At 39.4% G+C, this 26302-nt stretch overlaps 1 protein-coding gene across 1 annotated transcript in view; it reads right to left on the bottom strand.

Annotated features, from left to right (window-relative positions):
- Positions 1-5959: 5959 nt before the first annotated feature.
- TAF1A (TATA-box binding protein associated factor, RNA polymerase I subunit A) overlaps positions 5960-26302 on the bottom strand; it is a 29394-nt gene continuing 9051 nt past the window's right edge. The window contains exons 4-10 of the mRNA XM_052653823.1: positions 20679-20877; positions 13781-13911; positions 12365-12523; positions 11282-11348; positions 10421-10544; positions 8795-8949; positions 5960-6072 (exon numbers count right to left, since the gene is read on the bottom strand). Of these exons, the coding sequence (XP_052509783.1) occupies positions 5960-6072; positions 8795-8949; positions 10421-10544; positions 11282-11348; positions 12365-12523; positions 13781-13911; positions 20679-20877 (948 nt within the window). The remainder of the gene's footprint in view (positions 6073-8794; positions 8950-10420; positions 10545-11281; positions 11349-12364; positions 12524-13780; positions 13912-20678; positions 20878-26302) is intronic.

Here is a 26302-nt window from a genome sequence, read left to right on the forward strand (position 1 = left end):
TCCAAAGAGTCAATCCTAGAGTTCTCATCACAAGAAAAAATTTTTTTCCATTTCTTTAACTTTGTATCTATATGAGATGATGGATCATCACTGAATTTATCATGGGCATCATTTCATGATGTATGGAAGTCCAATTATGCTGTACACCTTAAACATATAGTTCTATAGCTCAACAAAATTGGAAAAAAAAAGAGGAGATGGTGAAGGAAAAGGAGAGGTTCATACCCAGTGTAAACAAGGCATCAGCAAGGACTATCTGGGATGGTTTCATCAGGAAGCACAGAACGTCTGGGTTATTTTTGCCAAATCTGTATTTTTGGGAGGTCAGCCCTCCTCACTTAGCATGTGTTTCAACATTAGCACTGATGAATACTAATACACATTTTGCTTTATCAGAGTAGGAAATGGCAATCCAGCCCAGCATTGTTGCCTGGAGATTTCCACGGATGGAGGAGTCTGGCGAGCCACAGTCCAAGGGGTCGGAAAGAGCCAGATGCGACCAAGCATGTTTTGCTCTATATATATCCCTTGCACATAATGGTCCTTTGATAAATATTTCTTGAATGTGTGATGAAGTACACAGAATCCTAAACTCAACCCCAAATGGAGGCATGAACAGGAGGAACTCAGGCTCACAGGAGACATTTGGTACCTGAGCTCACTTTCCTTTGGGTTTTTTCCACAAGTTCACTCCACCCTGAAATGTCCTTACTGGCAAACACTGCCCTCTGAAATGCAGATGAAGTCAAAGATTGTTCTGGATGGAGGAGGCTCCCCACCTGGCACCCCCTTCACCACCAAGAGCCTTTGCCAGAGCATCACCAAGAAGGGACACTGAGCCTCAGTCTAGCCAAGTCTGTGCTCATGATACTTTGGATTATGAAAGCCCAGCTGCTGCTGCTGCAAAGTCGCTTCAATTGTGTCCGACTCTGTGTGACCCCATAGACGGCAACCCACCAGGCTCCACCGTCCTTGGGATTCTCCAGGCAAGAACACTGGAGTGGGTTGTCATTTCCTTCTCCAATGCAGGAAAGTGAAAAGCGAAAGTGAAGTCACTCAGTTGTGTCCAACTCTTCCTGACCCCATCGACTGCAGCCTACGAGGCTCCTCCGTCCATGGGATTTTCCAGGCAAGAGTACTGGAGTGGGGTGCCATTGCCTTCTCCATGAAAGCCCAGAGTAGCTTTTAAACTATCTTTTATAACTATGAGAAAAGTCAAGAAGAGGGACTCATTAGAATGCCTCCCCAGCACAGCCCTGCTCTCCCATGGGTATGGCTCAATAGCATACTTTGTTGAACGTCACTTTTCAAAACATACATAACACAGCATCTGTTATTCATTGCAACTATGCTGATTCCACAGGGTTGTTTGCTCAAAGGTCAGATAATGTCATTGCTTGGGAAGCCTTGGGCGGGAGGAACTGCTCTTGAACCAACCTCAGCCAGTGAATTCACAGGCCTGAGACCTTCTCAGAAATGGGAGGTGACCAGCTGCCCTGTAATGGATGAAAATAAATGCATTCTCTCCTTCCATGTAGGACCTAGGAGTACTTTTTGATTCTTTACTGACGTTTGTGTCAGTTTTCCTTTCGCCAGGAAAAAAAATTGAGTCCAAAGGAATGCCTCCTTTTTGGAAAACAATTTTAATGATTCTATTTACATAATTATGGCCAAGCATTAAAAAACTTATACATAATTAAACACAAATCTATGCAAGTTCAAGTCAGATCTTACTGTTTGGGGCAGTGATTATAAAATTAGCAGGGAGATACTGGTTTGCAGGTCCCATCAGAAGTAATGACAGCATGAATTTCTGATTATTAAAATATGCAATGTTTCAGGTGGGACTGCAAAATATTTCAGATATAATTACATGATACATTTGGTTATGTAATAATGATGCAGTAATTAATTTTATGACAGATGTCTCAGGGTCAGTTCGGTAGGTTTTTATGATTATGTGCAAAGGATTATACTGGAAGAGAAATGTTGAACAGAAAACGGATGCATGAGCTAAACTTTTTCAAGAAGTTTGTGCTCTGAGAAGAAACGTTAAAATAAGTGTCTAAATAATACAAGGTGCATTATATTGAGATAATAAGCAGTTTGTTAGTGGATTCCAAGGAGGAAGAGATGACATCAGGCTCAAGGGAATGAAGAAAAAAATCATAAAGAAGGTTGAGCAGGGTATTAAAGGTACAGGTGGGGAAGAATGGACAATAGTTTCTGTGAGGTAAGCCTAGGGAGATAAACCTGGAACCACAGCTGGGCCCATTCCAAGTATCTGAAATCACTTTAGCTTTCACCTTTGAAGCAAACATGGTATTTTTCTAAAAATTACTGTATTCATATGCTAGGGCTGCTATAACAAAGTACAAAAAACTGGGAGTCTTCAACAACAAGTATTTATTGTTTCACAGCTCAGGAGGCTAGAAGTCTGAGATCAAGGTGTCGGCAAGGTGGGTTCCCTCTAAGGGGCAGGAGGGAGAATCTGGCCCATGCCCCTCCCCTAGCATTTCAGGGTTTGCCAGCAATGTTCTGCATTCTTTATAGATACATCACCCTGATTTCTGTCATTGTGTTCAAATGACTTTCTTTCTCTGTCCTTGTCTGTGTCCAAATTTCCCTTTTTCATAAAGACATCGGTCAGATTAGAGCTCACTTTAATGATCCTATTTTTAACTTGATTACCTCCGTAAAGACCTGATCTCCATATAAAGTCACATTCTGAGGTACTGAGGGTTAGCATTTCAATATATCATTTTATATATATATAAATAATATATATGCACCCATACACTGGCATGCACACAGTTTCATAAGACAAGTGCCTTTTAAAAATGATGTTAAGAATCTGGTGTTTATCTTAGAATCAGGTCATGGAATAGGATGGAAACAACATAAAAAGCAATGTTCCAGCTCAGTAACCTCTCATACAATGTTTACTGCTTTCTGCGGCATCTGCCTTCTCTAACAATCTGAAAATGAGCAGGTGTGTTTGAGGTTAGGGAAAGTATTAAAAAACTCTTATTTGTATTATGTATTATAGTGTATGAAGCATTTTCTCACTTCATCTCAGGTGATCTTCACAATAACTCTATTAGTTAAACAGGGCAGATATTCCACTACTGATGTACAGACAAGTGACTTCAGTCTCAGATTCCATGAAAACACTTAGGGTCATGCTTTAGGTGAAGGAAAAAGATGGCATGAAAATTTAGGTGTTCCAAGTTATAGCCCAGATATTGCTCACTCCATCATGATGTATAAAAGCTTTTTTTTTTTAAATAAATATAGCAATTTTACTTGTCTCTATTCTATAGGTAAAGAAACTATGAAAGCTTATGCGAAACCCAGAATTCAAACCTAACAGCCTCTTGAGGTCTGCACTTGGCAGAAATTCACCAAAATATTACTGCCTATGGGATAGGCACAGTCAGTCAACAACTTTCCTTTCATTCAGTTCTATTCAATATTTAATAAGCCAGAAATTCTGTTAGGTGTTGGTGACGTGGAGATTATTAATCGCTCAGTTATGTCCAACCCTTTGCAACCCCTGGACTGTAGTCTGCCAAGCTTCTCTGTCCATGGGATTTCCCAGGCAAGAACCCTGGAGTGGGTTACCATTCCCTTCTCCAGGGGATCTTCCGGACCCAAGGATCAAACCCAGGTCTCCTGCATTACAGGTGGATTCTTTACTGTCTGAACCACCAGGGAAGCCCAGAGAATATACTACTAAGAAAGACAGATGCACAAAGATCATTAAACAATGCGGTGATTTGACAGAGGCTGCAGGGGAGGGACTGGTGAGGACACAGAGAGGGAACCTTCCATGCCCAGGAGAGGGGAAAGGCGATGGTTCCCCTGCATTCTTTGCCCTGATCCCTAGCTCAGGGCTCCACCAGTTATAAACACTGACCAACCTGGGAGGCGGTACACATACCCCAGGTAGTCTGTGATCTTTGGAACTACACTGATTGAGTTAGAATCCTGATGTCAACACCTACCAGCTGTGACCTTGGGTGAGTTATTTAATCTCTGACTATCCTACTTTCTTTCTTGGTTAAGATAGGGGATAGTTTGTAGGACTGCAGTGACGAGATGATGAAACGTGAAGCCCAAAGTGCTTGATAAACTTTAGCCATTAATTCATGAAACTGGCTATTAGTGGGCTTAAGAAATTTTCAGTTGATTCACACTGCTCTCATTGCATAATTAGATACAATTGTGCAATGAGATAATAATTTTGATAGCCATACGGACTCATTTCTCCTTCATCCTCACCTCCATCCTGCTGGAGATCAGGAGAATTCATAAATCCTATTTTAGAGCTTTTGACTAAAGGTATCATGGAGTAGATGGGATGTGGACATCCCATAGGGTTAATCTTATATGCAACTCCTGTTGCCACCCGAGCATGGACTCCCAGTGGTAAAGCCAATCCCGGTCACTGGTAGCTTTCACTTGCTTTACTTTGGTTCGGTTGGGCACCTGCTTGTCTCACATATATAGTATAAGGTTGGGTAGTTATTCGTTGACGGTCATTTATTCATGAAATATATCAAGTTAAATTACTGACAAAGCATAATTTGTCTCCTAATTTCCTCAGAGGGTTTGAAATTAGTAGGAATATAAGCCAATAGCGAGCTTCCATGGTGGCTTAGATGGCAAAGAATCTGTCTGCAATGCAGGAGAGCCGGGGTTCAATCCCTGGGTCAGGAAAAGCCCCTGGAGAAGGAAATGGCAACCCATTCCAGTATTCTTGCCTGGGAAATCCCACGGACAGAAGAGGGTGGTGGGCTACAGTCTATAGCGTCACAAAGAGTCAGACACAACTGAGAGATTAATACTTTTGCTTTCAAGCTTAGTGAGGAAATAGCAGCAGAAAACAGGACTTTGAGCATATGATCACACACATAAGCCAATGGGGGAAATGTGTGGTTTGCCATCTGAATACTGAACTTGCTCTGAAGTTAGGGAGCCTTCAAGGAACTCAAATACTAGTTATCTGAACAGTAAATGTACCTGAGCCAAGACAGTTTTGAAGAAGCACTATGGTTCTAACAGTTACTACAACGTGTTATAAAACTCACTCATATTCCGGGAAAGTTGTTCTTGGCATCTGAGCGAAGCTTCCCCATTGGGCTTCCTATATAACACTCAGACACTATTTCTCCACTGTCCAGCCATCCACTGCTACAGCCTGGTCTCTGGGAGAAAGGAGAGGGACACAGGAGTTCTAGAGCATGTCTTTGACTGCTGTGCCAGGCAAACAAGTGGACCAACAGAGCTGGAGTCCTTTAAAGTTAGGCCAGTGCCAGCTGAACACAAGCAGGCCTTCTACGCTCTCTGACCCACATGTCCTCTAGAGTCAGAGGTCCCTCTCTACCAGAGGTCACGTAATCCCATACTGCCATGTCTCATTACCAAAAGAGAAAGGGGAGGAGTTCTTTTCTAAATTCTTCTGTTTCCTCAACAGAACTGATCACCAATATATTCTTCATGGTGGATCTAAACCTAATGTGGATCACCGCATTGCAGGCAGACGCTTTAACCTGTGAGCCCCCAGGGAGGCCCTAATTAACATCTAAAAGAACACAAGTTCATTTAATGGTCCCACAAGTTATATTTTATTACACAAATGTCAGAGGCAAATTAGCTGCAAACTGCAATAACTGTTGTAGCGCTATATTCTCAGATTAAACAAATATATTTTTATTTGAAGATTATTCCTTAATGTTACATTTAACAGTACAAAAGGGAAAAATGTATTTACAAAGAACAAATGAGACTCTTCCTCTAGCTATAACTGATAGTAAAAAAATATATAAAAAAATATACAAATAAACTTTTTGTAGTCAAATAAACTACTTCCTTAAAATACCAAATAAAATACACTTAAAACTATCACTGAATTACTACTCTGTAGCTACTCATCTGAAGTAACTAAAATTCAGTATCAGAGTCCTGAGTTTACAATGCTGTATTTTTTCACTGATTTCTTCATCTGCTTCATTTTCTTCTTTAACACTTGATGATCTTGCTTTGAAATATACCGAAAATATTTACAACCTAAAAAAAAAAAGGCAAAATAAACAAAAAGTTTTAATACTTATCAAATTCTTCAAGTGCTTTTCTACATTGTAAAAATTCTGCTTCAACTCTGGCACACTGATGATTATATAAACAGATGGATTTGTATTACCTATGCACATATGTCTAAGTTCATTCTCAGCACTGTCACCAGTGAAATGGACTGCCTCCTGCCTACAAAAACACTTCTGATCCATCATGATTAAAACTTACTTCAGCTTGTTTTCTACCTTCCCTCCCAAACCTTAGTTAAGGTGATATGCATATTATACTGTGCTCTGCTTAGTTGTTCAGTCTTGTCCAACTCCTTGCGAACCCACAGATTGCAGCCCCCCAGGCTCCTCTGTCCATGAGGATTCTCCAGGCAAGAATACTGGAGTGGGTTGCCATGCCCTCCTCCAAGGGACCTTCCCAACCCAGGGATCGAACTCAGGTCTCCCGACATTGCAGGCAGATTCTTTACCATCTGAGCCACCAGGGAAGCCCAAGAATACCAGAGTGGGTAGCCTATCCCTTCTCCAGGGGAACTTCCCAAACCAGAAATTGAACCGGGGTCTCCTACATTGCAGGAGCTACCAGGGAAGCCCATGTATATCACATTCATGTATTAAATAAGCCTTCTCCAGAAGCAAACTACAATAGCTTCCTTCTCAATGACAACTTGGTGAAACAGTCACAGAGGTATCTGTAACAATTAGAAAGTCCTCTGTAGAAAACCTTGATGTGAAGAATTAGGAAGGACAAATTCTAGGTTAGAAGAGATCAAAAATTATCTCTCATTCCCACCATCCAGCAGGCAGCCAGAGGTGATCAAGGAGTTCTGCCAAAGGTGCTCATCAGACCTTCTATCTGCTTTTCATGCTCTTACAGTGCTAAGAGGATCACTAGTTAAGTATCTGAGAGACATGAGTCACATTCCTATAAGAAAAATGTAAGCTGGGTATTATAAGGGATTTTCTATTTAATAAATGAGACCATAAATCACATATAAAAAATTAATATTATTACAGTCTCAGCTTGCATCTATTCATCTTTCCTAGAAACTGCTAGGATATATATTGTACCTAGAGTAATGAGTTTATTATCGCTGAAAATAGTATGTGAGACTTGCTAATATTTTGTTAGCTGGGAAGCAGTGGTGTATGCAGTGTTAATAATTTGTGCTTCTAAATGTATCTGCCACTTTAGCAAAAACAAAATACAGATTTCTGCTTCCGTCTAGAATACAGAAAGCTGGAAAGAACTTTGCTCCCATCGTAACACAGAGAAAAAGCCAAATAAACTACAATCTTCTAACTTCAAGCCCACCCGAGCTGAAGTCACATGACAGCCGAGCAGCCTGGACGGCCAGGCGGGAAAGGCCCCTCCAAGGAGAAGTGGGCCTGGTCGCCTTGAGTGGAGCATGGGAGGAAGGGCAGCCCCTACACCCTGCTCCAAGCACAGAGCAAAGGCAGATGACGGCGAGAATTCAAATCCAGGGTGTGATGAGGGTAACCAGACCAAGAACAAAACCCAGCTCAGCCACGGACAGACTGACTTAACCCCCACACTAACATCCTGAAAAAAGAAGCATGAGCCCTCTCAGGCATTTTATGCCTGATATGCCGGATACTTCACAGCTTATGCAGCACTTTAACGTGAGCTTTGCATGATGCTTACAATCCTGAAAGCAAATCAGGCACCTGTTACACTGCCCATCTCACACAGAAGGCTCCCAAAGGCTACCTGCTTGGCCTAAGTGATGCAGTGAGTAACGGACAGAATTGGAAAGTTAACCCAGGTCTTCAGATCCCGCTCAAACACAGGCACATTTGGATATCTGTACTAGAAATCTTTATACTCCTAAAGCTGGAAATCACAGTCCAAATCACATGTTTGTGTCTTGTCGTCAGTATATTAGGGAGAAATTTTTAAAACTACTCTCATGTTGATTAACCCCTTTCCTCCCACAAAATCAGCATCTGGTTAATCTTGGTAACCATCTGAAACATTAACTGAGAATACTAATGCTAATTCCAGACTAGCACAAACTATATCTAAACTGACCTGAAGAATCTCTTTAGAGCACTTTGAATTCCCTGGCCACACAGTGCTTACTTGTGGCCACAGTGAGGTTCCTTTCTTCATCTCTGGACAAGATGGACAAGTCTCATTTCAGTACTGGCTACCTTTCCATATTTCAGTGAGAGAAAGTAGGTAAGAGTTTTAACAACCAAGATACTCCCCAAAGAAAAGATCAATTTCCCCTTTCAGAAAATTTCTAGGTAAGTTAATAGGAGGTATGTTTTTCTTTTTGTAAGGGAAGAAATGACTCATTGTTACAGGAACAGGGAAGTTAATAGAACATAAAGTGTCATTTAAAAAGGAAATCAATAAAGAATACTTTTCTATTTCTTGTAGACAATCTCAGTCAACTTTCTCTTGTAGCACAGCCAAATGGTTACTGTGAAAACAGCCTGCATCCTTTATCTCAATGGCCCTTAAAAGATACTCAAATCAGAGCACAAAAACCAATGGCAACAGTTTGAAATCACTGTTTCTAATCCATGGAAATTCTCTACCAACAGATCACTGCCCCCCACCCCCCAACTCAAGATTTATTTTTCTACTCATCAGTTATTTCTCCAGCATGAATGCCCACACTGTAGTTTCAAAATCGCCTAAAAGCTATGGCTAGATAAAAAGAAAACAAAACATGTACCTTTTCCTAACAATAACCCAGCTACCAAAGCTTTCTCACAAGCCAAGGTTTTATCATCCTTCCAATTGCTTTTTGCCCAAAAGTAGCTGAAGTGAAAGCTTGGCCACCAGCTTTTCCTGGAGTTCCACTCTTCTTGAACCCAGGCAAGACGACTCCTGGAAAAGAAAAATGTCAAAAGCGAAGGTCAATGATGGAAACAGACCTATGTGGTCAGAATGTGAACTTCAGTCGGGTCCATGGAAAGAAGACAAACCAGATGTTCTGAAACTAGCTTTTGGGTACAGCCATGGCACAGAACATACAGGAAAGCAAATCCTTTGGAGACTTCTTTGATCTCCACGTCCCATTTTCCATCAATGAAATAGCCAGTTCAGCACAGCACCGTGGTTACCAGCATAGACTCTGAGGTCAAAGTCTCAGATTCAAATCCTGCATCTTCCATTTATTATCTATGTGATCCTATGCAAGTTGCTTAACTTCTCTGAGCCTCAGGGTCCTTGGGTACACTAATGGCACCCATCTCACAGCCTTGTTATTAGGATTAAACTGGTCCATAATGTGGCAGGTGTCATAGAAAACTCTTTGCCTGCTGTCCAATACAAAGTCAAGTTTCAATAAATGTTAACTATTATTCTTCATTACTTTAAAAGTTCCTTTAAATTTTATAGGCTACAAAGAATTACTATCCAAACTGAGATGCCATTGTTATATATTTACATGAACACATAGGTTTGACAGCTAAACCAAGACAATGCTAAGTATTCATCAACAATTTGAGCAAAGACTTATTTAGCACCTATTTGTCCTTGTGGCAAAACTTCTCTGCCTTCAAGAACCTTATGGTTAGTAGGGGTTTAGACTGAGATTTGGAAAGTGGCTTACAGTGAGCACACCAACATATCAAACCAAAAACACTTCATGATCAGGACTATTCTATCTCTAAGGTCAAGTCAGGTCTGAAGCCTGAAGCAAGTTCCCACTGATAATTAATTTCCTAATAAACTAAAATGGATATAGTAACTCAATGAAACTTTCATTTCGTGATATCCTTTATTTTCATGCACAAGGTAAAAATGACAAGGGACACTTCTTTTCTTATATTTGAAACGTGGCATTAATTATTACTAGGATCAGAGGTATAGTTTCAGATACTCAGCTCACAAGGGACTCCATAAATATCTGTTGAGTGAATAACCAAGATGATTTTAAAAGGTCCTAAAAAAAAATCCACTGAAAATAGCTGGGAGAAAAGCTGCTTTTTGTGTGATCTTACAAGCAGCTGACACAAACTACAAAAAGCTTTACAAAGAATCTCGTCAAGAGTGGACGTAACCCTTTCAATCTTTATTTTCGATAAGAAAGTACACAATTATCCCTTAGCAGAGTAGTGATAACTGACAGTATTTATTTTAATAGCACAAAAAATCTCGATAGAATTTTTTATGTTTTACTTGTGATTTCCTATTTCCTGTCTTTGATGTATTCAGAAGAAAACAGCTAAAAACACAATTTAAGAAATCTAAAACAATAAACAAAGAACTTTAAAAATTGACAGATATTAGCTAAAATTTTATAAAGTATTATTTATGCTGGTCTAGTAATAAACACTGTGTGTTTCTTACTTACCCCATTAGAGTCTGTTTGAGATATTTTGCCAGGTATTTCCAAGCAGTTATATTTTTAGTGCATCCAGCAAAATCTAAAATTCCAAATAACACCTCCAATCCCAGTTTATGGTGTTCTTCCTTGTCTGTGATGTTCAAAACAATTAAGAGTTTACAGAAAGCACTGAAGAGCACAAAGCTAAAAGATTACATTCCATCGACAAAGTATCAGTGACGCATAAGCCTTAAAGTTTAACAGTTTAAAACAATTCACATGATCACATTATGATCAACGTATGCTCCTGTGATGAATCTGAAAAATTCAATACTTAGTCCATGCCAATGAAAGCAGGTATGGTGAGTCTGACCTCTGTATGGGTTTATACTACTCAGAATGTTATTTAAAGTACCTACCCTACTGAGGCATTTCATACATATTCTTTTCTATTAGGAGAGGGACAGAGGCAGTCCCAGTACCTATTGGACTTAAGCACATTTCCTCCTATGAAGAAATGTTCTTTCCTATACTGAGCTGAATAACAGTAAAGATTAAAATGAGCTGAATTACACAAATAGAAGCCGTTTTTCTTTTGCAACCATTGCATAATACTCTACAGCACAGGTCAGCAAACTTTTTCTGTAAAGGGCCAGACACTAAACATTTGAGTTTTGCAAGCCTTACAGGTTGTCATAACTATGCAACTCTACTGTTGTAGGGCAAACGCAGCCACAGGTGATATGTAAATAAGTGGGCATGGCTGTGCTCCAGCAGAACTTGATTTATAAAAACAGGCAAGAGTTGGATTGGGCCCACAGCCACAGTTGGCTGAGCCCTACTCTACAGTTTGTCTGCAGGAAGAGATAGAAAATAAGAACTACTTACCTGATTTTCGCAGTAACCTATGGAATTCTAACATCAGTTTATGAGATGGTACAATCTGATACAAAATCTGGGAGAAAGAATAATATTATAATTGTTACCCGTTCTAAAGGCATTAGTATACTTTCAGATAAAATTCTTAGACTATCTAATATGCTCTCAGAAAATGAATCAAGGACTTAAAAGATAGTTTGCTTTTATCCAGTTTTAATTTTGGTATAAAAATGTATTCTATGAAAAGATATTTAAAACAAAAAGTCCCTGCTAAAAACAAGATAGCTGGTTGGGTGGGTGGGTAGTGTGGATAAACAAAGACTTTTTCTTTTCTCCATATTTATACTGTTGACCACATTTGAAAAGTTTACTTTCTTTTCAGCACCCAGGACTGAGGAGAAAATAAAGAAAAAGAAGATCACACAGATATTTAATATTTACTGATCACAAAAGATCACAAAATATATAAAATAAAAAAGCAAAGCTAGTTATTTTGGAAGATTGTGTAAGGAACACACTATAGAGTATTCAAAAGTCAAGCAGCTTCCCTGGTGATCCAGCGGTTAAGAAATCTGCCAATGCCGGGAACACAGGTTCGATTCCTGGTCTGGGAAGATTTCACATGCTGTGGAGCAGCTAAGCCCATGCACTGTAACTACTGAGCCTGCACTCAAAGAGTGCAGTACTGAAGCCAATGTCCCTAGACCCCACACTCCACAAGAAAGCAGCTCCTACTCGCTGCCGCTAGATAAGGCCCACACACAGCAACAAAGACCAAGCACAGCCAAAAAATAAATTCATTAATTAAAAAAAAAAAGCAACGCAGAACTTTCCAACCAGGGTGACACAGGGTTTCTGTAATACTGATCCTCTCCCCTCAGTCTCACTTGGGCAGAGGATGGGGGAATAGTAGTTGATGAGGAGGATCTGCCTGAAGCCCACAGCCTCCTGTCTCTATCTCAGTGTATCATCCATACACTGTCATTTTCTCTGGATGCTAAAACATGAAAATTGGAAAGTGGTGACCTAAGAAATGTCTTAAAAGTATTTAATTCCCAACCCTGTTCAAGCACTGACCTAAGAATCCCCTACCTTAAGCACACTTATCAGTTTCTCTCTTGGTGCCTTCTCTCTCTTTAGAAAGTTGTATAAGTAGACATGAGCATTTGGATTTGATGGGAATTTTTCATCATAGGCATAATTGTTAAGCACTTCTCGGGCGCCATCTTGATCCCCGTAGAATTCCAGCATCTATATAAAATAAGTGATGATATCTTAGGTAAATTCTGTAAGATACCTTTATGAAACTTCACATACAACTTTACTGATGAGCACAAAATATCATACAACTGAAAAATAGCATTCATTGTATAGGGAACAATAGTGATGCTAGTTTTTGCTTTCATCAGTGTATGTTACAACCTCCGTGGAATAGAGAAGATCACATCAAAGGCCTACAGTTTCCCAATTTTCCTTGTCATACTTTGTTACTGAAAAATATAGCAACTTCAACATAAGAACTGTTCCTGTGAGAAATAAAGGCTTCAAAGTAGGGCAAACTAAGGACCAAAAAAAGACCACATGATGCCACTAACCTCAGTGCCCTACATACTCCAGCCACCAAAGGAGAGCATAGGAATTATAACTCCTCTCCTTTCATTCTTTCCCATCCTGACACAGGAGTTTCCAGATTCACTGGCATACAGTTTCAGACATTATCTTCTGACAATGTAATTCTCACTTTAGCACTAATGAAACTTTCAAAAAGCAAAGTATTTTGATGATGTATTCCCAGTCCTCTGTCCTTTCGCAACAACTCTGAGATAACAGGATGTCCTTAAGAACTTCTAAGAGCCATTCTTCATTTCACATATTGTGACCTAGTTTCAGATTTTTGTCCCCTTCCCTTCTTGATCCCACCATATCATAAAAAGATCTTTCTGCTTTTCTTTTAAGCTCAATCAGAACAATACAGAATTGACATTTACATCTACTGTGCTATTTATTTATAAATAAACCATCACCCTCGCACCATCCATGAGTCCTATATCCTTGGGTTTTGCATCTTAGGGTTCAACCAACCACAGACTGAAAATATTCGGAAAAAGAAAATTTCCAGAAAGTTCCAGAGTGCAAAACTTGAATGTGCTGCACAGAGGCAAATACTTACACAGCATTCACATTGTGTTAAGTATTAAGAGTAACCTAGAGATGATTTAAAGTGTACAAGAGGATGTGCGTAGGTTACAAATACTACACCATTTTATATAAGGGATTTCAGTGTCCATGGATACTAAGGGGTGACTGCATTTGGCCATGACAGGTTATCCAGTGGTGAAAATAAACACAGCAACAGTTACTGTATAGTAGGAAAATAAGGAAAAGTTATTCAGACCCAAAAAGGGCATCCTACTGTTTAAAAAATAATTTTCTCCATTGTTTGTCTTCTGATGGATAAAGATTAAGCTTAAAATGAAACTAATAAAAACTTATGAAAAGTCTACTTACCTCGATATAACTCTTCACAAAAGGGTCCCAAACTCCAGGAATTTGAATCAATGTGCAAAGGTTTATAGATGTCTTCCAGCTGTGGTTAAGCATATTCTGGGATGCTGTGTTGTAAGCATAATCATCTTTATCTGCCCAAAGACAAAAGATTTTTTAAAGTAGTCAGTACTGGAGACTCACGCAGAATCAGTAATTGATAAACTACACATAAGAAATGCTCAAACTGTAATGGCTTCATTGGTGAATTCTAACAAAGAAGAGTACTAATTCAAAGAAGAGTAGTAATTCTTTACAAACTATCCCCCCAAAAACGACAGAGAGAACACTTCTCAACTTACCTATGAGATCAGTATTACTCTAAGACCAAAATCAAACAATAACACAAGAAAATTACAGACCAACATCTCTTATATAGATGCACAAATTCTTAACAAAATACGAGCAAACTGAACCTAGCAACATAAAAAGTGGGATTTATTCCAGGAATGTAAGGTTGTTTAGCATCTGAAATAAATTAATACAATATTCCAAATCAACAGAATAGTGACAAAAACCTCATAATCATCCCTACCGTTGTGAAAAAAGCATTTGATAAAATTCAATAACTTTTCATGATAAAAACACTCAATATCTAGGAATAGAAGGAATTTCCTCAATCTGATAAACAGCATCTTGTGAAAAACTCACAAGTAATATCAGAATTCATGGTGAAAGGCTGCATGCAAGGAAGAATTCCTCTCCTGCCATTTCTGTTCAACACTCTCATGGAGGTTCTGGCCAGGCAATTGAGCAAGAAAATGATATAAACAATGTTCAGATTAGAAAGGAAGAATTAAACCTATCTCTACTTGAAGATGACGCAATCTTCTACATAGAAAATCCTAAGAATCCACTAAAAATTTATTAGAATTAATGAGTTCATAGTTGTATAATATAAAATCAACATACAAAAATCAACAAATCATCCAAAAATGAAGTCAGGAAAAGAATGCCATTTACAATAGCACAATAGCACCAAAAACAAGAAACAACTTAGCTATAAGTTTTACAAAAGAAATACAAAATCACATCTGAAAAGTATTGTTCAAGGAAATTAAAAACGACTTAAGTAAATGGAAACACATCCCGTGTTCAAAGGTTAGGAGACTTATTAAATTAACTTATAGTTTTAATGTAAGTTCTATCAAAATCCCAGCTCGCTTTTTTTTTGCTTAAATTGGCATGCTATTCCTATAATTCATGTGGAAATGCAAAACACCAAGAAAAGCCAAAATAACATTTTTTTAAAATTTAGAGGATTCACAGTGTGGCCTCAAAAGTCACTACAAAACTCCAGTAACTAAAACTGTGTGCTATAGGCATTTGTATATATATATATGAACTTCCAGGGTGGCTCAGCAGTAAAGAATCCATCTGCCAGTGCAAGAGACATGGATTTGATTTTGCCAGGAAGACTGCCCTAGAGAAGGAAATGGCAACCCATTCCAGTACTCTGGGCTGGGAAATACCATGGACAGAGAAGCCTGGTGGGCTATAGACCATGGGGTCGCAAAGAGTTAGCTATGACTTAGCAACTAAACGACAACAATGGACATATACAGATCAATGGAAGAGAATTTACAGTCATAAATAAAACTTCATATATGAGTAAGTGATTTTTGATACGAGTATCAAGACAATTCAGTGGGAAAATAATAGTCTTTTTAATAAATGTGCTGGAACAACTGAATATCCACATGTATAATGACAAAGTTGAACTTCTATCTACCTCACATGACATACAAAAATTAACTCAAAATGAATCAAAAAACCAAAATGCAGGAGTAAAACTACACACCTCTTAGAAGAAAACATTAGTCTAAATCTTTGTGACCCAGGAGTAGGCAATGGTTTCTTGGATGTGATACCAAAAGCATAAGCAACAAAAGAAAAAGCAGATAAACTAAACTTCATCAAAAGTATAACATTTCGTGACTCAAAAACACCATTAAGAAATTGAAAAAGGTAACCCACAGAATAAAACATTTCCAAATCCTGCAGCTATCTGATAAAGGACTTGGACCTAGAATATATAAAGATTTAAAACTCAATAATTTTTTAAAAGTACTTCAATTAAAAACCTCCCAGGAGAAAAGAATCTGAATGCAAATTTCTCCAAACAAGACGCATGAATGGCCCAAAAGCACATGAAAAGATGCTCAACATTATTAGCCTCTAAGGAAACGCAAATCAAAACCACAATACACTACCTCACATCCACTGGGACAGTCTTACCAAAGACAGATAATGGCAAGTGTTGGGAAGGACTCGAAGAAATCAGTATCCTTCACATACACTGCTGGCGAGAATGGAAAATGGCACAGCTACTTTGGAAAACAGTATGGAGGTCCCTCAAAAGTTCACAGCAATATTATTCAAAATTGCCAAAAAGTGGAAACAACCCAAATGTCCACCAACTGATAATGGATACTTAAGTGTGGTATATCCATACAATGGAACATAAATAAATAAAAAGGAATTAACTGCCATTACATGCTACAACGTGGGTGAACCTTTAAAAACATTAGGCTAAGCAAAAGAAGTCAGTAACAAAAGACCACGTATTTCAGGACTACATTTGTATGAACTATGCAGAATAGATCTCCAGAAACAGAAAGTAGATTGCTAGGTTGCCTAGCAATGCAGGAACTGGGGAAGAGTCAAGAGGGACTGCTAATAGGTACAGGCTTTCTTTTTGGGGTGACAAAACTGTTCTAAAATTGATGATGGTAATGGATGAACAGCTGTGAATATATTACAAAACACTGAATTTATTATACTCTAAGTGAGATCAAATTGCCAAAGTATGCTGGAACATAAAAAGCAAGGGAATTCCATAAAACATCTACTTCTGCTTCATTGACTATGCTAAAGCCTTTGACTGTGTGGATCACAACGAACTGTGGAATATTCTTAATGAGATGGGAATACCAGACTACCTGACCTGCCCCCTGAGAAATCTGTATGCAGGACAAGAAGCAACAGTTAGAACTGCAAGGAACAATGAAAGTGAAAAGTGAAAGTGAAGTTGCTCAGTCGTGTCCAACTCTTTGCGACCCCGTGGACTGTAGCCTACCAGGCTCCTCCATCCATGGGATTCTCCAGGCAAGAATACTGGAGTGGATTGCCGTTTCCTTCTCCAGGGGATCTTCCCGATCCAGGGATCGAACCCGGGTCTACCGCATTGCAGGCAGACGCTTTAACCTCTCAGCCTGGTTCAAAACTGGGAAAGGAGTGTATCCAGGCTGTATATTGTCACCCTGCTTATTTAACTTATAAGCAGAGCACATCATGCAAAATGCTGGGTTGACTTAATCACAAGCCGGAATCAAGATTGTCGGGAGAAATATCAACAACCTCAGATATGCAGATGACACCACTGTAATGGCAGAAAGTGAAGGAACTAAAGAGCCTCTTGATGAAGGTGTAAGAGCAGAATGAAAAAGCTGGCTTAAAACTCAACATTCAAAACACAAAGATTATGGCATCCAGCCCCATCACTTCATGGCAAAAAGATGGAGAAATTGTAGAAACAGTGTCAAATTTCATTTTCTTGGGCTCCAAAACCAATGTGGATGGTGACTGCATGCCATGACATTAGAAGACACTTGCTCCTTGAAAGAATAGCTATGACAAACCTAGACAGTGTATTAAAAAGCAGAGACATCACTTTGCCAACAAAGGCCCATATGGTCATGGTCAAAGCCATAGTTTTTCCAGAAGTCATGTATGGATGCGAGAGTTACACCATAAAGAAGGCTGAGTGCCAAAGAACTGATGCTTTCGAACTGTGGTCCTGGAGAAGACTCTTGAGAGTCCCTTGGACAGCAAGGAGATCAAACCAGGCAGTCCTAAAGGAAATCAACCTTGAATGTTCATTGGAAGGACTGAAGTGCTTTAGCTGAAGTTCCAATCCTTTGGCCATCTGATGTAAAGAGGTGACTCATTGGAAAAGACCCTGATGCTGGAAAAAACCGAGGGCAAGAGGAGAAGGGGATGACAGAGGATGAGATGACTGTATATGGCATCACTGACTCAAAGGACAAGAGTTTGAGCAAACTCAAGGAGATAGCGAAGGACAGGGAAGTCTAGCTTTCTGTAGCCCATGGGGTTGCAAAGAGTTGGATAGGACTTAGTGACTGAACAACAATGGCAACAAGTGGGTGAGCCATAGCAAGAATCATATCTCAATTCTCAATAAAGCCGTTACTTAAAAAAAAAAGAGACCACCATACCACACAATAAATTGGGTGACATGAAAACTCCTGATAATAATAAATGATGAGGAGACAACAGACAAAAGAAAACTCAAAACAGACTACTAATGGGATATAAATTAGCAACCACTTTGGAAAGACTTTAGCCTATTATATAGCACAGTGGAAGATACACATGCTTAGCGACAATTCTACTCTGAGAAACACATGCATATGTGTACCACTATCCGTGCCCCAGAATTTCAAAGCAGCATTAATTATAATATCTCCAAACTATTAACATCCTAAATAGCAATCAATATAGAGAAGGAATAAATTGCAAGAATATCATACAATATATTGTTTCACAACAACAAAAATGAACAAACTAGAGCTAATTCAACCATACAATCACATGTTAAATGTTGAACAAAATATGCAAGGTCCCCCAAAATATGTACAGTGTGGATCCAAAGAGGACACTAAAATTAAGGCAAAACTAAACTACATCGTTAAAGAAAGGCAGATCCCTGAGTAAATATAAGTTGGGTGTGAATTTACCATGGAAGGGGGTTCCCAGCTACCAAGTACATCAAAGCCAACCAGCACAGGCCACAGCAGAAAGGAAAAATCCCAAGGCAACTCTGAGCACACGTTCATGTGTTACATTTCATAAGTCTGGTTATATAAAACTAGTCCTAGTTTTTTTTTTCCCCCATTAAATAGCCATGTGAGGTTAAAGACCATCTAAAGAGCTTCACATTTTATCCCATCTTTATCTCTTGTTGCTCCAGAAGAGTGTCAGCTGCAGAAGGTACTGAATTATCTAACCATGAAAGTGATGGTATAAATCCATGTTCCAACTGATCTAATCATCACGTGTATGCTTGAGTTCTACCTAAGTGTGTGAGAAGAAAAGGAAATGATTTTAAAACTTACCTAAATCAGTATCAGCGAGCCTTCTTAGAAAGAACATTACAGTGGGCATTTCAGCAAGGTTTGTTGTTGTGCTGTGTTACTCGCTCAGTACTGCCCAACTCTTTGTGACCCAATGGACTGTAGCCCGCCAGGCTTCTCTGTCCATGGGAGCCTCCAGGCAAGAATACTGGAGAGGGTTGCCATTTCCTTCTCCAGGTGATCTTACCAACCCAGGGACTGAATCCGGGTCTCCCGCATTGCAGGCAGATTCTTTACTGTCTGAGCCACCAGGGAAGTCCTTCAGCAAGGTTAACGAAAGAAATACAGATATGCGACCTCAAAAGATTGATGAGTCTAGACAAGGAGACACAACACAAAACACACATGAAAAACACTTAGAATGATTAAAAAAGCAAAAGGTGAAGAGTCGATTGATACAGGCTGAACATGCAGCTAGTATGTTGGGTTTAAAGTAAAAGGAGGAGAGGTCTGACGAGTCCTGAAGACAGATGGCATACTGGAGCAGGAGGATGCACAAGAGGCCTCGCAAGGTTATCATGATGAAGACAGTATTTCAGAAGTGTCTTGGGGGTGGTTAACGACAGGAAACAGGAAGGGAATTTGCGATTGGTGAACCCACCCACCCACCCAGAGACCAGGGAAATACTACTATCAATTAAGGATATTGAAATATAGCTTAACATAAATGAAGTGATAAATGTCAGAATTGGGATTTGGATGAAGGAGGTGAAAACAGAAAAAGGTTAATCCTAGAGAAGTTATGGAGAAAAACTATATGAGGGTAAAAAGGTGCAGAGAATCATACAGCTTCGAAAAACACAAATTTAGGGACAGGAGAGGACAACATCACCACTGCAAGTAAGAGAAAGAGAAGGCAGTGGGAGGAGGACACATAGTTTTGGGGGTGATCAGTGAGTCAAGAAAATTGCCTGTGATGACTTTTGTACAGAAATGAAACAACTTTACCTTGCCCTATTCTTTGAACGTATTTTCCTAAGAAACAACATTACAAAACAAACTAAACTCCACTGTAAACACACAGGAAGAAATGCTTCTTCTATGCGATAATGCCCATGGATGAAAATTTGTAACCTTTCTTGGAAATCACATTTCTAAGAAATGAATGCATCTAGGACCATTCCTGGTGGCACAGTGGATAAGAATTCACCTTCCAATGAAGGGGACACGGGTTCTTAGTCCCCTCGGACCCTGGTCCAAGAAGATTCTACATGCTGTAGTGCTTAGCCCGTGTGCCACAACTACTGAGCCCGTGCTCTAGAGTCCACAAGCCACAACTACCAACCAGAGCACCACAAGCACTGAAGCCCACACACCCTAGATTCCGGGCTCTGCAATGAAAAGCCACTGCAATGAGAAGCCCATGCGCCGCAATGAAGAGTAGCCCCCGCTTGCTAAACTACAGAAAGCCTGCTCACAGCAATGAAGACCCAGTGCAACCATAAATAAAAATAAATCTTAAAAAAGCAACAAATCTAAATGGTCATGAACTTAACCTATGAATTACCTAATTTATGTCTAAAAAGTCTTTTGTTTAAATATCAGAAATTTTATAAAGGATGAAGCAGAATTTTACAAGCATAGCAGCCTCTGTTCTCTGTACTCTCTGGATAAAGCCAGGCTTGGAAGAAGGGGAATTAGATTACTCCTCAAGATTCCTTCTGTCCCTCTGACAGTCTTACCACTCATCACGCATATTTACTCACCGAGTTGAGACAATTCCATCTTCTTTTTATACCAAGAATAATACTGCAAAAGCCCTTTATAGGCCTGAACAAGGTTGACTAACACTTCCTGGGAAGAAGACTTTTCACCATATCGCCATGTCTCTGCCTGGGTGAGAATCCTGTTCGCATCTTCAAGCAATCCATGATGCAGAAGGTACAATGCATGCTGTAAGGAAATCTGCAACATTAAGAAAAGCCCACTGTTATGCAGGGCATTAGATAACCATTAGTTTAAAAACTCAGTAAATATATGATACACGCTGGGCTAAGACCTTGGGAGAACACAAACAATGGAACATTGTCCCTGTGATCAAAAATTTCAATCTAGTAGAAAGATGCATGAAAAAATGGTTGTTGTTTAGTCACTAAGTCATGTCCAACTCTTTGTGACCCAATGGACTGTGGCCTGCCAATCTCCTCTGCCCATGGGATTCTCCAGGCAAGAATACTGGAGTGCGTTGCCATTTTCTTCTCCAGGGGATCTTCCCAACCCAGGGATCAAACCTGCATCTCCTGTTTGGCAGGATTCTTTACCACTGAGCCATCAGAGAAGCCCATACATCAACGATATGTCAACTTTTCAATTAAAAATTTAAAAAAGAATAATTACATAAAGAAAGAGCAATACAAATAGGGAGAGCATTAAGGAGGAGAATAATGGGAAATACACTTAATTATATGAACAGTGTCAGAGTTCAAACCTTCCTCTTCAACTACTGTAATAATTTCTCAACTCGTGTCTCCTGTCTTATCCCCCTACAATCCATCTTCCATGTGACCACCAAAGAAATCTCATTGGTCATTTGTGTAAAATTCTTCAACAGTTCCCACTGCCTACAGAATAAAAATCTCAGCTCTATAGAGACGGCATACAGAACTCAGCTTACTTCCCCTGCTTTCTACCTATGTGGTTTTTAGAATAACTAAAGACACATTAGACACAGAGGTATCAGACTCTTCATTATCCCCTACCACGCCAGACGACAATTTCCTCCAGTATGCACAGTGAATACCCACTAGCTTCTTCAGACTCATCTCCAGCATCACACCCCTTCTTTGCCCAACTCCCCTAACTCATTCAGTCCTAGCCCTTTCCAATTCCAGAGAGCCAACCGTTTTCGACTTTGTCTTCTCACTGTAACTGCATCTCTACCATGGCAGCCATAACCATTTATTTTATTTACAGACCTGTCTCCCTTTGCTGCAAGAACCATGTCCAGCAGACTGTCTGGGAAACAGCAGCAGGTGCTTTTTTTAAAAGTGTTACTAAAAAATGTCTTTTGTCTATCCTAATTACCACCCTCAGACTCTGGAGTATGAAATAAAGTTCCTCCCAGATTTCTTTACTTCACTTGAGTAGATTCTCTGAGTTTAGAAGGAGCTAACCAATAATTTAGTTAAAACTCTACCTTCGCTCCCTAAACGGCTATCTAGTTTCTCCCTGAAAGAAGAGAAGCACACACCACCAGGGCAGGCTATCCCCTTTCTCCAACTGTTCACTGAGAAAGTTCTTCCTTAAGTGGAACCATACGCTGCCTCCGTTTAGTGTCTACTTATAATGTACACGGTCTACCAGAAAATAAGATCCTAAGGGAGAACCTGGCACATAAGAGAAACAAAAATTTTTTCCTAAATTAATAAAACCTGTAAAGAACCCTAAACTAGGGGAAATCTTTTTCCAAAATTAGAAAGCAGTGGGAATATAAAATGCTACAGCCACTACAGAAAACAGTTTAGTGATTCCTAAAAGGGTTAAACATAGAATTATATGTCTATACATACATGTTTTTATAATACACATATACAAGCGCCAACTCATTGGAAAAGACCTTGATGCTGGGAATGATGGAAGGCAAAAGGAGAAGGGGACAACAGAGGATGAGATGGTTAGATGGCATCACTGATTCAATAATGGACGTGAATTTGAGCAAACTCCAGGAGATAGTGCAGGACAGAGGAGCCTGGTGTGCTACAATCTATAGGGTCACAGAGTTGGACAGAACTTAAGTGTCTGAACAACAACAAATATGTGTATATGTGTGTACATGACATAAAACATGACCTAGCAATTCTACTCAAAGGTATACATCCAAAGAAACTGAAACCAGAGACTCAAACAGATATCTGTAAGACAGCATTCACTGAAGTGTTATTCACAATAGCTAAAAGATGGAAACAACCAAACAAGAGATGACAGGATAAGAAAATGTGATAGATACATACAACAGAATACTCTAGTTATACTGAGCCGTAACAAGGGATGAGGTCTGATACACGCCACAACACAGACAAATCTTGAAAACATGATGCTAGGTGAAATGACCAATACATAAAAGGACACATATTATATGTTTCCACTTATACAAAATACCTAGAATAGCCAAATTTATAGAGACAGAAAGTAGATTAGAGGTTATGAGGGGATGCGAGGAGGAGGGGATGAGGCATTACTGCTTAATGGGTACAGAGTTTCTGTTTGGGGTGATAGAAATTTTGGCAATACTGGTGATGGCTGCACAACAATGGAAACGTAATTAATGCCACTGAATTATACACTTAAAGATGGTTAGAATATCGCACTTTACATTACATACATTTTGCAACAATTTAAAAATATCTGAAAACTAGGGCAAGTAGAAACAAAACAAGAATAAGAGGGTAAATATTTTACGCCTCACAGGCCTACTGGTCTCAGTCACAATTGCTCGACTCTGCCATTGTCTGGCTAAAAGTAGCTACTAGCAATATGGAAATGGATAGGTGTGGCAATGTTCCAACAAAACTTTATTTAGAGGTACTGGAAAAAATTAAAAAGCAAAGCGTGTAAAAACTTGATTGAGAAAGTGCTTTTAATCAAATATATATCACAGAGAGGGAGATTATCATAACATTTTGGAGGATGTCAATTCTTTTGGATAAAACTTTTATTAAAGGACACTTTAATTTGGATAAAACTCCGCCTAAACATGAGAAACAATGAAACATTTTCACATAGATCAGAAGAGTTAATACTGTGAAAATGTCTGTACTACTGTGAAAATGTCCACACTACCCATACTACCCAAAGCCATCTTTGGATTCAATGCAATACTTATCAAAATACCAGTGCTATTTTTCACATAAATAGAAAACACAATCTTCAAATCTGGATGCAAAATTTTTATTATTCACATAAAAACCGTGAATAGCCAAAACAATCTTGAGAAAGAACAATGCTGCAGGCATCACACTTTCTTATTTCAATCTATATTACCAAACTATAGCATTCAAAACAGACACATCAGACAAGTGGAACAGAATTGGGAGTCCAGAAATAAGCCCATCCATATGTTGTCAACTAATATTTGACAAAGGAGCCAAGAATACTCAAAGGGCAAAGGTTAAACTCTTTAATGAATGATGTTGGGGAAACTATAGATGTTTATTGCAGAAGAATGAAATTGGACCCTTAATTTAGAACACTCACGAAAATTAACTCAAAATGGATTAAGGACTTAAAGGTAAGATCTGAAACTAAAGCTCTCAGAAGAAAACAGAGGGAAAAAAACCCCTTGATATTGGTCTTGGTAATGAATTCTTGGGGTATGACACCAAAAGCACAGGCAATGAAAGTGAAAATAAACAAGTGGGACTGCATCAAACTAAAACGCTTCTGCACAACAAAGGAACCATCAACAAAATGAAAAGGCAGTCTACTGAATGGGAGAAAATATTTTCAAATCATGTATCTGATAAGAAACACCTAAAATCTATAAAGAACTCCTACAGCTCAATGGCAAGAACAACAAAACACATATTACAATTAAAAATGGGCAGGAGAGGGACTTCTCTGGTGGTCCAGTAGCTAAGACTCCATGCTCCCAATGCAGAGGGCTGGGGCTTGATTCCCAATGTGAGGTCAGGGAACTAGACCTCGCATGTTGCAACTCAGACCCGGTGCAGCCAAATAAATAAATATTTAAAAAAAAAAAAAAAGGTTGGGGAAGGAGGTTCAAGAAAAAGGGGACATATGTATACCTATGGCTGATTCATGTTGATGTATGGCAGAAACCAACATGATATTGCAAAGCAATTATCCTCCAGTTGAAAATAAATAAATAACTTAAATTTGGGCCACAACAGTGAAAGTTCTGCACCCTAACCACTGGATAGCCAAGGAATTCCCTCACTTCAAACGAGCTAGAATGGCTAGCATCAAAAAGACAAGAGAGGACTTCCCTGGTGGTACAGTGGATGGGAATCCGCCTACCAATGCAGGGAACGCAGGTTTGATTCCTGTGTGGAATGCCATGTTTCACACGTGGAATCCCAGAAAGATTCCACATGCCACGGAGCAACTCAAGACTGCGTGCTGCAACTACTGACGCCCGTGCACCTAGAGCGGGTGCTCCGCAACAAGAGAAGCCACTGCAATGAGCAGCCCATACCCTGCAAGGAGGAACAGCTGCCGTCCACAGCAACGAGAAAGGGCCCCCATAGCAACAAAGACCCAGAACAACCAAAAGGAAAACAAAACAAAAGACGAGGAATAACAAGGGTTGGTAAGGATGTGGAGAAAAGGGAACTGCTGTATACTGCTGGTATACATTCCCTTTGGAATGGAAAGTGGCCTAGCCACTATGGAGAACGGTGGTATGGTGGTTCCTCTAATAAATTAAAAGCAGACCTAATATACGATCCAGCAGTCCACATTGGCATATATATCCAAAGTTGAAATCACTATCTGGACGCGATGTCTGCACTTCCATGTTCACTGAAACACTATTCACAAGAGCCAAGACATGGAAGCAATCTAAGTGAGCAATGATGGATGAATGGACAAGGAAAATATTGTATACAGACATATATACAATGGCATATTATTCAGTCATGCAAAAGAATGAGATCTTGCGTGTGTGGCAACATGGATGAGCTTTGAGGGCATTACGCTTAGGGAAATAAGTCATACAAAAAAAGTAATATTCTCTCATCTCACTTTCAGGTGGAATCTAAAAACATCCAACCCATAGAAACAGAGTAAAATGCTGGTTGCCATAGGCTGAGGGCTGGAGTAGTTAAGGGATACAAACTTTCAATTATAAGATGAGTAAGTTGAGGGTCTAATGTACAGCATGGTAACTATGGCATTGTTAACTTGAAAGCTGCCACAAGGGTAGAACTTCAACATTCTCAACATAGCAACAACAAAACAATATTATGTGAGGGGATGGCGATGTTAACTAACCACACTGGGGTAAACATTTGGCAATATATACATGCTATCAAATTATCACATTGTATATCCTGAACGAAATTAAATCATTATGTCGATTATATCGCAACAAAGCTGGAAAACTTTTCTCAAGTATTCAAATTCCCAATTTGTTTAGCTCTTTCCCTTTTCCAAAAGCACCAATCCTTAGAGAGCTCAACTGACTTAAACAAACATATTAGAATTTGGTCCATCATCATAGTGAAGCACACATGCCATTCTGGAGGACTGGTTCTGGCAGCCAGAGATACACAGAGAGAAGATATTTGGACTCCCACAACGTGGTAGGCGACAGGAAACAGGGAAGTAAGTGGCTCCATAATGCAATCTTCCTTTCAGCTTCTCTTATTGA

Source organism: Budorcas taxicolor, chromosome 16 (assembly GCF_023091745.1).
Source record: "Budorcas taxicolor isolate Tak-1 chromosome 16, Takin1.1, whole genome shotgun sequence".
Classification (NCBI taxonomy): domain Eukaryota; kingdom Metazoa; phylum Chordata; class Mammalia; order Artiodactyla; family Bovidae; genus Budorcas; species Budorcas taxicolor.